Source organism: Nelumbo nucifera, chromosome 1 (assembly GCF_055504915.1).
Source record: "Nelumbo nucifera cultivar China Antique chromosome 1, China Antique-T2T, whole genome shotgun sequence".
NCBI classification, from domain to species: domain Eukaryota; kingdom Viridiplantae; phylum Streptophyta; class Magnoliopsida; order Proteales; family Nelumbonaceae; genus Nelumbo; species Nelumbo nucifera.
In genome coordinates, this window is record NC_142649.1 from 4,036,506 (window position 1) to 4,050,266 (window position 13,761).

Sequence of the window (13,761 nt, forward strand, 5' to 3'; positions counted from 1 at the left end):
TTGTAGAATAATATTGCTGCACCAACATAAACAAAGGCCACCAGAGAGGCCATTAGCTTCAACAATATGATAAAGATTCCAGCCTAAAACGATCATTAATTTCCTTGTTTTTTGTTCACTAGCCTTTGTCTCAGATAAGAAAATAATGTCAAGCTTAGTGCTGGTGAGGAGATTTGCAATATGATGAACTGCACGGGGGCTCTCCATCCCCTGGCAGTTCCAAGAGAGCAGCTTCATGGGGGAAGTGGGGGCATGATTTGGGTGCACCTCCTCCTTGTAGTCAAAAAAGAAGAAATGCCATCATCAGTGCCTGAGAAACAAGCCGAGGTTTTCACATTACGACGACCAATATGATTAGTGCTAAGGCATTGGGTTCGTTGTAATTTTAAAACCGGTTGTTCTTAATAGTAAAGAGAAAATAATCTGAGCTACTTCAATGGAAACCGATTTTAAAACCAATGCCTTAAGGATTCTTAATAGTAAAGAGAGAATAATCTGAGCTACTTCAATGGAAACCCCATGGAATTTCTCACCAAGTTCGAGGAGCTTGTTTGATACTTTGAGTCCATATAAAGACTTCTTAAGTTTGCAAACTAAATTAGGACCATCACAATATCTCTAGGCATGTAATCAAATCAGATTCAACTAAATCTAAGTTTGATCCAATAAGGAATTAATGACATTTGAATTTAATCCAAAGTCCAATTAAATGTTTGAATAATGCATTTGAGTTCGACTTTGATCGGATTTTTTGGATTCCGAATTTCATCCGATTTCGACAAACTTATTCTAGGTCTGATACAAAATTGTCTTGTTCAAAAGCCCAATCAGATTTTTATCAGATCAGATGGGGTACATCCAAATAATCATTAGGAGTCACTAAAAATCTTTGAACAAGCAAGGAAAGCCCAAAATTTAAGTTTAGATGAATGACCGCCCAAAGAGGAAACTATAAATAGCAGCCACCCAAGGAAGAAGATCAAAACTCCTTCCAAAGTCCACCAAAATAAAAGTTGTTTAAAAGACAATGAAATTAGGTCTAGATGGCACTAAATCTGTTGTTTTGCCTTGATTTGAAGTCTTCCAAGAGAGATCTAATGAAATCTCACCTGTTGGTTGCAAATCTATTTGGACAGCAACTAGGGTTGATTAAAACAGCCCCAAATTCTTCCACAAATTCGAGGATGCAGTAAACCCTAGTAAAGGGTTAGGATTATTGCATACAATGGTTATCAAACAAGAAATTCACCAGAGACCAACTTGCTCTGATACCATATTAGTTTCGTCCGAAGGGTGGGAGAACAATAGAGAAGCATGAATTGGAGGGGTGTGTTCAACTTGAAGTTTGATGTCTTAAATCTGAAAATAAGAGGTATTAAAAAAACAAATTGAAGTCTGAAAAAATTGCTTTTAAGACATCATAGGTTGAAAGCAAACCATAAAACCAAAGCCTTAAATATGATTGGGCTGGTCCTTGTCATCTTAAATATTCAACGGATGCAATTTTAAATATACGAGTCTTCCGTTTTTGTTCATGGGGCTACACAACAAGGGGTAGTCTGCCCCCAAACTCATAACCCCTGATGACATGAACCAATCGTAAAATTATTATTATTAAGGGATTTTTAGATTGTACTCGCCCTCAGAATTCTGATTTTTAATTGCAAACCTACAATAATTCCAAATTATAAACAGCTCCACCTATAATACATATACCTGCCTGTAAATTGACATCAATTCCTAGTTAACACCTATCCCACCTGTAGGGTGGAGCTAGAAATTTTTGGAGTAGACTGAACAATAAAAACCCCTATTATTTAAGATATCTAGGTTTAGGTGCTATTAGGTGTCAATTAGGATCAGAGAAGGGGAAACATTTCTCCATTGCAAGAAATATCATTTTTGGTGTTTCCTTTAAAAATTGATTTCAGATAACCTAAGACGTTTGAGTTAACACCTAAATGGTGCTGATGTGGCACATTTATTTTGATAAACAACAATGGTGTCTAACATATACTAAGTTATTTTTTGTTTAAGAATCTACATCATTTCAAGTTCCAACTGTCTATCTTAGGAAATCAATATGGGCGTGTTCCAACAGCACGGATCAAGTACAAAAGCCTCCTAACAAATAACCCAATATCTATTAATATCTTGAGGAGCCAATTTTATTATATCCTGTTAATGACAGGGACTGATAGCTAAATAATGCCTACTAACTTATAATGTGATTTACATAATTACATATTTGCATTTTTTATAACTACATTTGTATATACCCATTATTACTAAATAATCAATATAAAAATCAAATTAAAATACACCAAAAATTTCTATTCTTTTTAGTGATTTATCATTTTTATGGACTTGTATATATAAATATTAGAAAAGATAGAAAACTAAACGAGAAGCTGATGACTTTACTTTCCACCTTTCAATTCTACGTGAACTAAGCCTCCAAACCAGCTGTTATCCATATTTCCTACAAATTTAAATACTGGGGTAAAAGTGGCTATTCATTCATTAAATAAATAAAGAAATAACCCATTAGGCATTTATAGATGAATATTTGTTTGCAACGGTCAAAGACAATGACACATGATATACCAAGAAGAAGATAACAAGGACTACCCAACCAATCGGATTGTTTTGACAATCAAATAGACATAACATCACACAGTTCATGGTGAATTTATAGATCAATGGGATCATCTGTTTGTTTTTTGGAAAGTTACTTATTTGGGTAAATACATTCATTCATGTTCTTTTATTTTTTAGATAAATAAGAAAATGATTATTTTAGCTATAAAAAAAATTATTATTTAAAAGGGCAATTATCTTATTCAAGTGGTGACGAATTTTCTCCTGGGTGAGAAAGCTATTTATCCATCTAAGGAAAATAAAATTTTCATGAACCCCACATAAATCTTAAAAAAGAACATGAATATTTTGGTCAATAGGAACCAAAATCCCATCAACCAACTGTCCCCTCCTGAAAATCCAAAAGAAGAACGGGCCCTTATATAATGCATTCAAACAGTATTTTTGCTGGATATAAATATTTTATTTTATTTCCATTTTCTTATGTTCTTTTTCCCTGTATTTTCAATCAATAATTGCTCAATATTCAGCAGTTGAATGAGGGAAACCTACAAAACTATACTTTCATTAGGGATGAAGCATCAGGTGCTGAAAACTAAGGATATTCTTAACTATGCAAAGGTCTGTGTTGTGAAGAAAGAAAGATGGGTTGTCAAAGTATAGCCGTTTAACAAACAAGAAACAAGAAAAAAAAAATAAATTAAAGGAAAGCGTGTGGGGAGCACAAGTTTTCACATCACATGATTTTGATAGAAGACATATCTCTCCTAATTATAATATAATTAGCTGGTGTATGGACTTCATGTGATATTAACTATGGCCTGCCAAGAGAGGAATCCACAATAAACAACTCAAAGGCGTGTGGAAAACACGGACTTTGATGCTTACTGATTACCAAACTTACTGATAAGGTTGCTTTTTCAAAAGTCTTCTTGTTCTTTGTGCTCTCTGATGATCATGTGATGAGCTTTAGACTTCTATATACCCTAAATGCATGTGATTAGAAAACATTTTCAGATCAAAATGTTGGTCACCTATACGATGAATGGTCTGATTGAATATTTGTCCATATAGCTAAAGTCTAGAACAGTGGAAATTGTCGAGTAAATAAATGTGAAATCCTGACCAACAGAACTTCTTTCTATTAATTTTTTCCTTTTCTAAAAGAAATTGTAGATTCGTAGGGCGGTGTAAGATGCTTCTTGACTGGTTTCTTCCCTTACAGATTTGAATAATTAAATGAGAAGGAATATTTGAATAATTTAGTCATAACTGTCTGTTAGATAAGGAGATGGTAACATAAGTAGATTTTTTCTTTAAAATCTTCTAATAAGAAGCATAAAAATGTCTAAAATACTCATGTGGTTACTATTGAGGCTGATTTCTACAACAAAAGCAATACAAACTTTATGAATAAGAAAAAAAATGAGAGTTTAAAGTTATAATTTTACCTTTGAGCGATTGATATAAAGGATAAAATTGAAAAATAAATTACTTTAGGATAAGAGATTAGAAGAGCTTGGGGTGGTGATTGATATTAAAAGAAAATTTAATTAAAAATAAGCATTTTGGTCTGTATGGGTATTTTGGACATTTTCATATATCTTATTAGAGGATTCTTATGAAGGGGGTCTACTTGCATCTGTGTCAGAAAGTTCAGAGAAGGTGATTGCAACGAGGGGTGAGCATGGGCCAGTTCGACTTGGTTCCATAACAGAACCTGGTCAGTTCCAGGTTTTTGGAACAGGAACCTACCCTATGAAGGTCGTTTTCAGGGTCAGTTCTAGCCTTAGTGGTTTTGGGGCTGATTCCAGGGTCTACATGTGGAACTTATTCTTTCTTTACTCTTCCCCCTTGAAAAAAAAAATAAAACATGTCCTTTAAAAACTTGATTTTCAATAATGATAATATATAGTTTAAAACTTATATTATCTTTAATGATTAAATTGAGTAATTTAATGTGTAGATTATCATAATTTATTAATATATGGTTCAAAATGTGTCATTATAATTTAAATTTTGTAAACATTACCTTTTACATTATTTATCATACACATTCAAATATTAAAATGAAAAAAATGATCAAATCACTTAAGTAACTCAATGGTAAAATGAGACTACAACTTTTTTAACCATGACTGCTTGGGTTCAAATTTTCACATCCGTAAGAATATTTTGGGGTTTATTTTAAGGAAAATTTGATTCCAAGTTCTAACGCTTCTTCTACCAAAGCCAATTCGTTGGATTGGTTCAAGTAGGATAAACCCCAAAAATCTCGAATCAATCTAAAGGGTCGGTTCCAAGAATTTGGAATCGGACCCTACCTTGTAATAAATTGGATAGGATCAGTTCAAGGTGAATTTGAGGTCAATTCCATTCGATTCCAAGTAGAACCCACCCATTTGCTCACCCCTAATTGCAATTACCAAACTTTAGCTGAGGTTTTAGCAACAGTCAAAACCTTCGGGAGGGAATTTCAGCATTTTCTTTGGGTGCATGCTTGGTTACCTTCTGTGCTAGTGCTACTTCTACTATTAGTAGTGATTTGAAGAGGGCTTAATTTTGGTTTACCGTTTCTTCCATTAAGAGTAAGACACAAATAGGAAATTTCTCTTTAAACCTAGGCCTCTTCAGTGTTTCATTTTAGATAACAAAAATTAACTTATTTCATCAACATCAGTCAAACTCCATTGTCATCCAAAAATCTTTCCACATAAGCACCTTAATAAACACAACTTTGTCAAAGGCACTAAAACAAATGACTTAATTAAACAATCCCATAATTGTAAAATGAATGCTGCCCGGCCCGACTAAGGCAAAGCTATTGGGACATTATAGGCCGGTGAACTGGACACGCCTAGGGATAAACATTAATTCCCAGTTTGCCTTGTAATAAGTTCAAAGATGATCCAGTTCTTGACCAGACACAAATGCAATCAGTTCAGACAATTGCACAAACCCAACTGCCCGGCCGGATCGGATTGTTGGCAATTTGGGCTGACACTCGAAATGAAATTTTTCTCAGCTACCCTGACATCTCATTAATAGTACTGCTGGTTGGCTTCTAGGATTTTAGAATAGAAAAATAGAAATTAACACCGTCCATTCTCCAATTGATAACCCATATGTATATCCTGAACAAGTACATTGAAAGAAAAAGCTATTAAATAAGGTGAGCATCTCATCAAAATGTCAAACGTTTTGGTTGTGAGAAATGTCTAGGATTAAAAAATCAATATACCCAATAGCTAATACAGATTTACTTAACTTTTTTAATTATTAATCAATGGTGATGGAACCCTTGACCATGTGGCCGTCACTGCCCCAAGTTTTTCTTGGAAACCTTGTTTCTTTTACCTAATTTTTATTTGGACAATTCTTGGGTGTAGACTGTAGAGTAGGATTATCTTCTCATCAGTCGTCCTCTATCACCATACATACCTGAACAAGTGCCCCATGCAGCACCGTCGGATGACCGCTCAAAATGGTCCCACTTCAACATTTCCATGGCTCAAGTGGGTTCTGATGATGTGACACGTGTCCAAATATGCTGTGACAATATCATATGGGTCCCACACCCTATAGGATTAAAATGCATATATACCCCACAACCAAGTCTTTATATATTGACAACACGCCCACCAGTTTCACAACAATCCATTGTTTGGATCTGCCAAGCAAGCCATTGTCCAAACTCCGAAGTCCAACCCAGAGAGAGAGAGATGGAGAAGAAGACCTCATTGGCCGCCACGTTCTTCATTTGCTTCCTTGGCTTTTCTGCCTTTGTGAATTCACAATCAGATTCTTGCACTTCAAAACTCACCCTCACTGGCATTCCATTTGCCACCACCTCTCTCACTTGTCAATCTGTCTGGACTTCTCAGGATTTCATCCTTAGAGTAAGTTTAACTTCTTACTGGTTTTTCATACATTGATTGGTAGCTGGCTAGGCGCTAGCTAGAATGTTACTAACTTTTTGTTTTGGGTGGATTTTTTTTTCAGTATCAACAGAGTGGATCAGTCTGGAACTTAATCCTCTCAACGCCGAACACAAATGCTTATGTCGCAATCGGCTTCTCGCCAGACGGGCGGATGGTTGGGTCCAGTTCGATCGTCGGGTGGGTTCCCTCCGGCGGCAAGGGAGTGATTAAGCAGTACTATCTAGGAGGGTTGGACTCTCAGTCCTGCCAACCAGATAAAGGGAGCCTCAAAGTCTCGAACATGACCATTGTATCTCAGTCATCGCGCCTGTACCTCGCCTTCCAGTTGAACACCAATCAACCACCTCAGTCTAACCTGATTTACGCTGTTGGGCCGAAGAGCAGCTTGCCGTCTTCACCGGACTATTTGATGGCGCAGCACCAGTCAAAAACCTCTACAACGTTGAATTTTGCCACAGGTGAGTGTCTTAAGCCTGTATCAATATATATCTTGGTATAGAAAGACACATCATTCCGTCACCGAACTTTAACAGCTATGTTTGTTTACTCCTTTATTCTTGGTTTGGGTTGATCATGGACAGGTCAGAGTACGTCCAAAGGCAATGGCTCAGATAGTGAAGACAATGATGATTCAGAAAGCTCGGAGGGTTCAGAGAGATCGGATGGTAGTTCCAAGAGTAGTACATCACTCAGCAGTAGTTCTGGTCTCAGGAATACTTATGAGGTTGTGCAGATTTTGGGATTGGGCATTCTTATGTTCATTAATGGTTTCTTATTCACGAGCCCATGAGCAATTGGTTACTTTTCTAGTGATGAATATGTACTGATCCTCCTCGGTTAGATTAGGTTTTGCTCTCAGGAATGTTTATGGGGTAGTTGTGGATATTTTGATATTGGGCATTCTTATGTTCATTGGTATTTTAGCCATTATTATTGCCTTACTATTATTATTATTATTATTATTTTATTATTATTATTATTTTTTTTTGGGGGGGGGTGTTGCTTCATGCCATTTTTATTAGTTTTGTAGTGGTGAATAAATTGATCCCTGATTCCCTGGTTAATTAGATTGATTATTTGATTTAGTTAATCCTTTCTCTTCTTATTATTAAAGAAATGGCATATACACATACAATCCCCAACAACTTAAATTTGAATTCGGAAATGAAATTTAATTGATTAAAACAGTTGGACTGGAACCGCCCATGCAAGAAATTGATGGTATAGACTAAGATTGCAAAGCAAGGATTCAATTTCTTCTCAAAGAGATGATATTAAACCGAGAATTGTTGCCATGTATGAGATTCCAATCTAACAACCATTAACTCAACGTGGGAAATTAACTTTGATGTGATTATCAGGGAGATGACTTCACAACCCTTTCAAAATGATGGGAAGTTTCTAATCAAACTAATACATTTGGGGAAGGTCTTTAAATCATATATACATGGGCTGACTCCAATTACGCATAATGATGACCAAATTAACAAGCCCAATTATGGGGACTTTTTGCAAGTCTTTTTTGAAATATCTTTTGGAAGTTCTACCAGTTAAAAGACGATATGATTTTTTGCATCAAGAATTTAACAATTTGAAGATTGTTTGGTTAAGGCGTGTTTGTCTATGTGAAAATGAGTTGAAGAAAAGGCAAAAAGTTCCATTTGAAGTTACCCGAAAATAGTCCAAAATGGGCTTCTCACATCTTTTCAGGGTTGTGGCTTTCGACGGTTAGATCTTTTCTCAACCAAACGGGAAAATACCAAAATACGAGTTGTCGAGTTTCTAAAATTCCAATAGCCCACACGAAAAGACTCACCAAATAAGGCCTATATTATACGTCCGATCTTGTCTTGTCTTGTCTTGTCTTGTTAGGTCCAGAGATGAACCTGACCTACTATACGACGGTTCCAATGAATTGGGATCTACTCTTCATAGAGCACGCCTCACACCGACCTCCCAAGCTACTATTAATTTATTTAATCGCTTAATATAAAATAATTTATATAGAAATTATTTTTTAAATTATTTATTATTGAAGATAATTTTATAATGACAAATATATTTATTTTATATTTATTAGCATTTACACATTGGTGTTTTATTTTATCCATTATTATTTTATATTATTATTCCAAATTATTTTTGGCTTAAATTATGGTTCTTTTTCATTCATGATTGTACGGGCGCAAATGGATCGGATCATGATCCGACCCAAAATCTGATCATATTTTTGTCATATTTGGATAACCATCCATCATATTTTTGGATTGGATCGGATCTAATTTGGATCACCCCCTATCCGATCCAACTTGATCAATTGTGTAAAATTATTTCACAAGTTATACATGAGATGTATAGAATCAATAGGTGTGGTGTGGATCAGTCCACATTACACATGCAAAACACCCCTGTAGGTGTAGACACCTTTTGTCTACATAATTTGGTCAACAGTTCAGAGCAACTTTAAACAATAGTGTGGTGTGGATTGGTCATTGCTATAGTGTGGTGTGGACCAATCCACACCCACCAATTTCTCATCCACATTATAGAATAGCCCCTAAGTAGTTTGAGCGTATGGCTTCTCAACTACCAAGGCATATCAAGATGCTTGTATTTGATGATTAAGCAAGTTTGCCAACTCCTAGATACTTTTGATTTCTTAATGAATTTCTGTATGGGTGGGTTTGAAAGTGAGCTTAACAAGTTTTCTGAAAGTTTATGTAAGTTGGGGCAAGGCAAGCTAAGTCCTCCCATGTCTTTGCTTTATATTTTGTTTATATTTTAATAAAACATTAAGCTGTGCACCCCTAACTTAACATTTGCTTTTACATCTACAAGATACAAGGAAGGCCAGTGTAGTTTGAGCTCTATTAGTGACAACACTAACTTAACATTTGCTTTTACATTAACTGCTATTATTGTTCACATTTATTGCTTATTTACATTTCCAATAACATTTACATTTCTACCGTTAGTTTTGTTGTTTTGGTAAGTAGTCCATATCTCATCTATCCTGTATCTTGTGAAACAAGTCCTTTCTATGCTACTTGTTAGTAGGGATGGCAATTTTTATCCTATTTGCTGGGTACCTGCCCCTACCATCCCCGATGGGGCGGGTTTTTTTGCTTAAAGAATGGGTTTGGGGGTGGGGACTTATTTTGGGATTCTACAACTTGTATGGATACGGGTAAGGTGCGGTATTAGGCTAAACCCAACCCTCTCCAACCCGCATATTGTTGGAAAGCATATAAACTTTATGTACTAGGTCTTGAATTTAATAATATTTTAAATTTTATATGAAGGATAGTTAATAGTTTATGTGTTTTTATCTGCCTTAATCAAATAATTGGATTTTTTGTTGTTTATTTGTGTTATTTTTCTTATTTATTATTTATGTATGACAAGAAATAAAAGAAAATTAGATGTGGATTCTAAGCCCAACCCACCCCTACCCTTAAATGTGGGGAGGGTTTTGCATTTTCATGTATAGATAGGGTTTGGATTCTTAAATTCTAATCCGCTACGAATTTTGGGGCGGATACGGGTTGAGAGGTTTGCCATTGCCATTTATATTTTAGTGCTAAGGCACACACCGTGAGGTCCAACTGCCATTTATATTTTAGTGCATATTTACTTTTAGCTACACATTACTTTCTATGGTTATTTTTATTTACTATTCTTATTGTTTATGAATTGTAGAATCACTAATCCAGATAGCAAGCTATAGTTCTTTAACCACGTAATTCACTGTTCAATTGCTTTCCTCTTGTTTGTAGTTTTTATCATTTGATTGTGTGCAATTTGGAAGCTCCTAGCTAGAAGAAGACCTGGACCTTAGTCGCATAGCGAGTTGGACCAAGTTGCAAGACAGATGATCAGAAAACCTGGGGTGGCTAACCCGGCGAGGTCGCTCCGATGCTTAAGTTAGTATTGAGTTGTGCGAGCTGAAAGCTAGTAAGCTAGTAGGCTAGTGAGCAAGTAATTGCGCATACCTGAGCCTTGGGGATTGATGCCCTTATATAGTTGGGCTGCCGTGGGTCTCACGAAACGGCTTCGGGATCCTTGGCTTGTGTAGTAGGGATCCGTTCCATTTTAGGAGGAGAGTAACGTATCAGTTAATGAGGTTTATCGTTTCTCTCCGATTCGGGCGGTGAGAGGATAAGGCCTACAGTTACGCGGCATGATCCAGGGTGGTTCGGAGTCCGTTGAGAAGCTTCTAGAATCAATTATGTGGCACTTCGGTACGCGGGTACTGAAGTGATTTTGGTTCCAAGGTGACCGAGCACCCGAGCTCCTTGATCTTTTGACATGGCGCTTTGCGTTGAGTTGTCATCTTGCTGGCAGGTCGCGTCCATGTGTCCTTCACTTACTAGGTTGGGCCAAATCACCCCTCATCAATTGCCCCCCACACCCTGTGCTGGGGGTCCTGACCTGGTGCGGGGAGTTCATGACGAGCTCAGGTGGATTTGGCACGAAGGGCAGCTCTTTGATCGGACCTGTATGGCCAATTGGCTCGACGAGGAAATGACCTAGATTGCGTACCGGGTACGCGTGGATGTCATGCCATTTATAAATTCCACGAACGTCAAAACGTGCGATCAACCAGTTTCAACTTCGGGTGGCATGTAGCCAGTTTTCATGGGAGCCGCTGGATCGTGCAGATCTCGACCGTTGAACCTCGGTCGTGGTGGCTATAAATAGGGGCCGAAGGGACCCATTTTTCTCGCCGTAAATTGCGTGATTGAGTTTGTTGAGGTCGCATTCTTGGTGAGTTCGTCTTTCTGCTTTTGTTGTTGTCTTTTTTCCTTCTAGTCCGGTATGTCTAGCCTTAGTATAGATAGCCTTCTTGACAGGAGCGATGAGTCCGTTGGGGCCGAGGTGGGCACCTCGGTCTGTGTTGAAGAGTTCGGTCTTGCCGGGGCAAATGCTTTGGTTGAGGGTCTGGACTTCACTTCAGATAGGGCAGACGCGTCAGGTCAAAATCGTGAGGTCTCCGAACAGGGGGTGTCCACCTCGCATCCCAGCCGGAAGCCAGATCGCTTCGGCCCTTCCACAATGACTACTGAAAGGCTGCAGTCCTTAGCTTTCCACTACCGGTTCCCCGATTACCACGTATACAACATCCCCTTATGTCAATACCCCTAGGATCACGAGCCAGACGAGATCGCTGTTTATGAGGAACAGCTCGTAGCAGGACTCTGTTTCCCACTTCACCCTTTCATTGTAGATGTCCTTTAGTTTTTTAATATCACTATAGACTAGCTCCACCCGAACTCCATTCGGTCCATCATTAGTATCATCTCTCTATTCGATGAGTACAATAAGTCCTTGACTCTAGAAGTGTTTAGCTCGCTGTGTGCCATAAAAAGAACTTGGCATACATCTTTAAGGATGAGAAGCACAACTATTACATTTCTCCCTGACCTGGGTATAAAGTCTTGCACAACTTCCCAAATAAAGTGTCGGCCTGGAAAAGGTGATACTTCGTAGTTTCCGTAGCTGGGGTTGGCCGTTCTCGACGAAGTGGAGGACAACCATTACTGACCCCGGAGTCCAGCTGAATAGTGAGACTTCGGCGATGATTCGATCTTGGGTCGATCTTAACTTGCAGTTGAAGGATTTTTTGCCGAAGAGAAGCTTGTGAAAGTGGGGTTGAGTCCTCCGAGTAGGTTGTCACATCGGTAGATACAAATATTTTATTCTTTGTAGTTTGTCTTTAGATATGTGGCTAAGTTGTTCGTTACTTGTTGTAGGAATCATGGCTGACATCCTTGCTGCCAAACTCTTCGATAGCATGAAGAGGGGGAAGAAGAAGGTCTCCAAGAAGTCTCGTCCCCAGGAGGTCGCCACCACGTCTGATGTCGACACCACCACCGTCGAACTCCCTCTAGTTGCCAAGCCCCCACAACCTCCTATCATTGACTTGGTCGAGGAAGACCAAGGTAGGGCTTCTCCGCCTCACTTGCCTGAGGAGACTCCGGCGTCCAAGCCCCAGTCTACTAAGGTCGGGGACAATTGCCCTCGCCTGCGGAGGAGCATAATGAACGCGAAGCATGGTCTCCTCAAGAGCAAGGATGCGGTCTTCACCAAGGAGGTCGCGCAATGGGCCGAGCTACCAGTGGATCAGCTCGAGGTGAAAGCGGCCCATCACTGCATGGTGGTACGCATCTGATCCTTAGCCGGTGCCTCCAGTGATTGCTCCTTAGTACTTAACTTTGTTTTCTTTTCTTGATAGGTGAACTCTGCCATTCATTCTTTGGTTCACCAGTCCAAGGTGCACCTGAAGCGGGCTTAGATGGCCGAAGAGCGGGCTCTAGAGGCTAAGGAGTCTTCCCAAAGTGCTAAGCGCGAATTGAACTTAGCTCGCGATAAAATCAACAAGCTGCAGAAGGATGCACGAGCTCAGAAGGAGCTGCTTAGTCTGCTGATGAAGGAGAAGAAGGAGCTCGAGAAGGATACTCTCAAGAGGGAAAATGAGAACCTCGAAGTACTTGTGAAGGAGCACACTGAGATCTTTGATGAAGCGCTGAAGGAGGCCAAGGTCAAGGCTGTCGAGGAATACAAGTCTTTGGAGGAGCACCGCGAATTGTTGATCGAGACTGGCACAATGGCTTACCGCAAGGGCTTCAAACTTAGTAGGTGGCTAACTCGGCGTGAATTCCCCAAACTTGACTTCAGTGCTATCACCACGTCCAGGTTCACCGAGGAGATGGTCGCAGAGGCTGCCAAGGACCCGAACTCCGATGAGGAGAATGACGACGACCTTCTCGGTGATGAGACAACGGAGGAGGGAGATGGAGACGATGCTGCTGAGGATCACATGGAGACTAACCTACCTATTGGTGCTATTGTTGGGGACGAGGAGCCCCACGTCGATTGATACCTATTTGCCTCTTTTCTTGGACCCCCGTACATACTTGATCTCCTAAGCCTCCGAGCTCGATTGAGTAGTTGCAGTCTCTTTTTTTTTCTTTTTTTTTTTGGTCATGTATTTCGAATTTTCTCTTTATTAATGCAATGCAATAGTTTCAAAACTCCTTGTTTTGCAAAATTCACCATAGGAAAATCTGGCTTTAGCAACGGACAAAATGTTGCAAAAAGACACCAAAAACCGTTGCTAATGGCTATAGCAACAGTTTAGCCACGGTTTTTTCTTGGTGGTGGATACTGGCGTGGCTAAAACCTATAGCCACGGATTTTGTACACTGGTTAAAAATAT

General features: G+C 38.8%; 1 protein-coding gene across 1 annotated transcript; it reads left to right on the forward strand.

The window, feature by feature from the left end:
* The first annotated feature begins 6,237 nt into the window (after positions 1 to 6,237).
* On the forward strand, positions 6,238 to 7,632 carry LOC104605262 (cytochrome b561 and DOMON domain-containing protein At3g07570-like). Its single transcript, XM_010269947.3, has 3 exons — positions 6,238 to 6,500; positions 6,604 to 7,000; positions 7,124 to 7,632. The coding sequence occupies exons 1-3, from the start codon at positions 6,324 to 6,326 to the stop codon at positions 7,330 to 7,332; spliced, it is 783 nt and encodes a 260-aa protein (XP_010268249.1). The 5' UTR covers positions 6,238 to 6,323; the 3' UTR covers positions 7,333 to 7,632.
* The last annotated feature ends 6,129 nt before the right edge of the window (positions 7,633 to 13,761 follow it).

What these genes read in the sequence shown, in the direction of transcription:
- LOC104605262 (XM_010269947.3), top strand. Translation starts at nt 6,324, where the DNA reads ATGGAGAAGAAGACCTCATTGGCCGCCACGTTCTTCATTTGCTTCCTT. An exon ending in CTCAGGATTTCATCCTTAGA is followed by an intron (nt 6,501 to 6,603) that starts GTAAGTTTAACT and finishes TTTTTTTTTCAG; the next exon opens with TATCAACAGAGTGGATCAGT. An exon ending in AACGTTGAATTTTGCCACAG is followed by an intron (nt 7,001 to 7,123) that starts GTGAGTGTCTTA and finishes GATCATGGACAG; the next exon opens with GTCAGAGTACGTCCAAAGGC.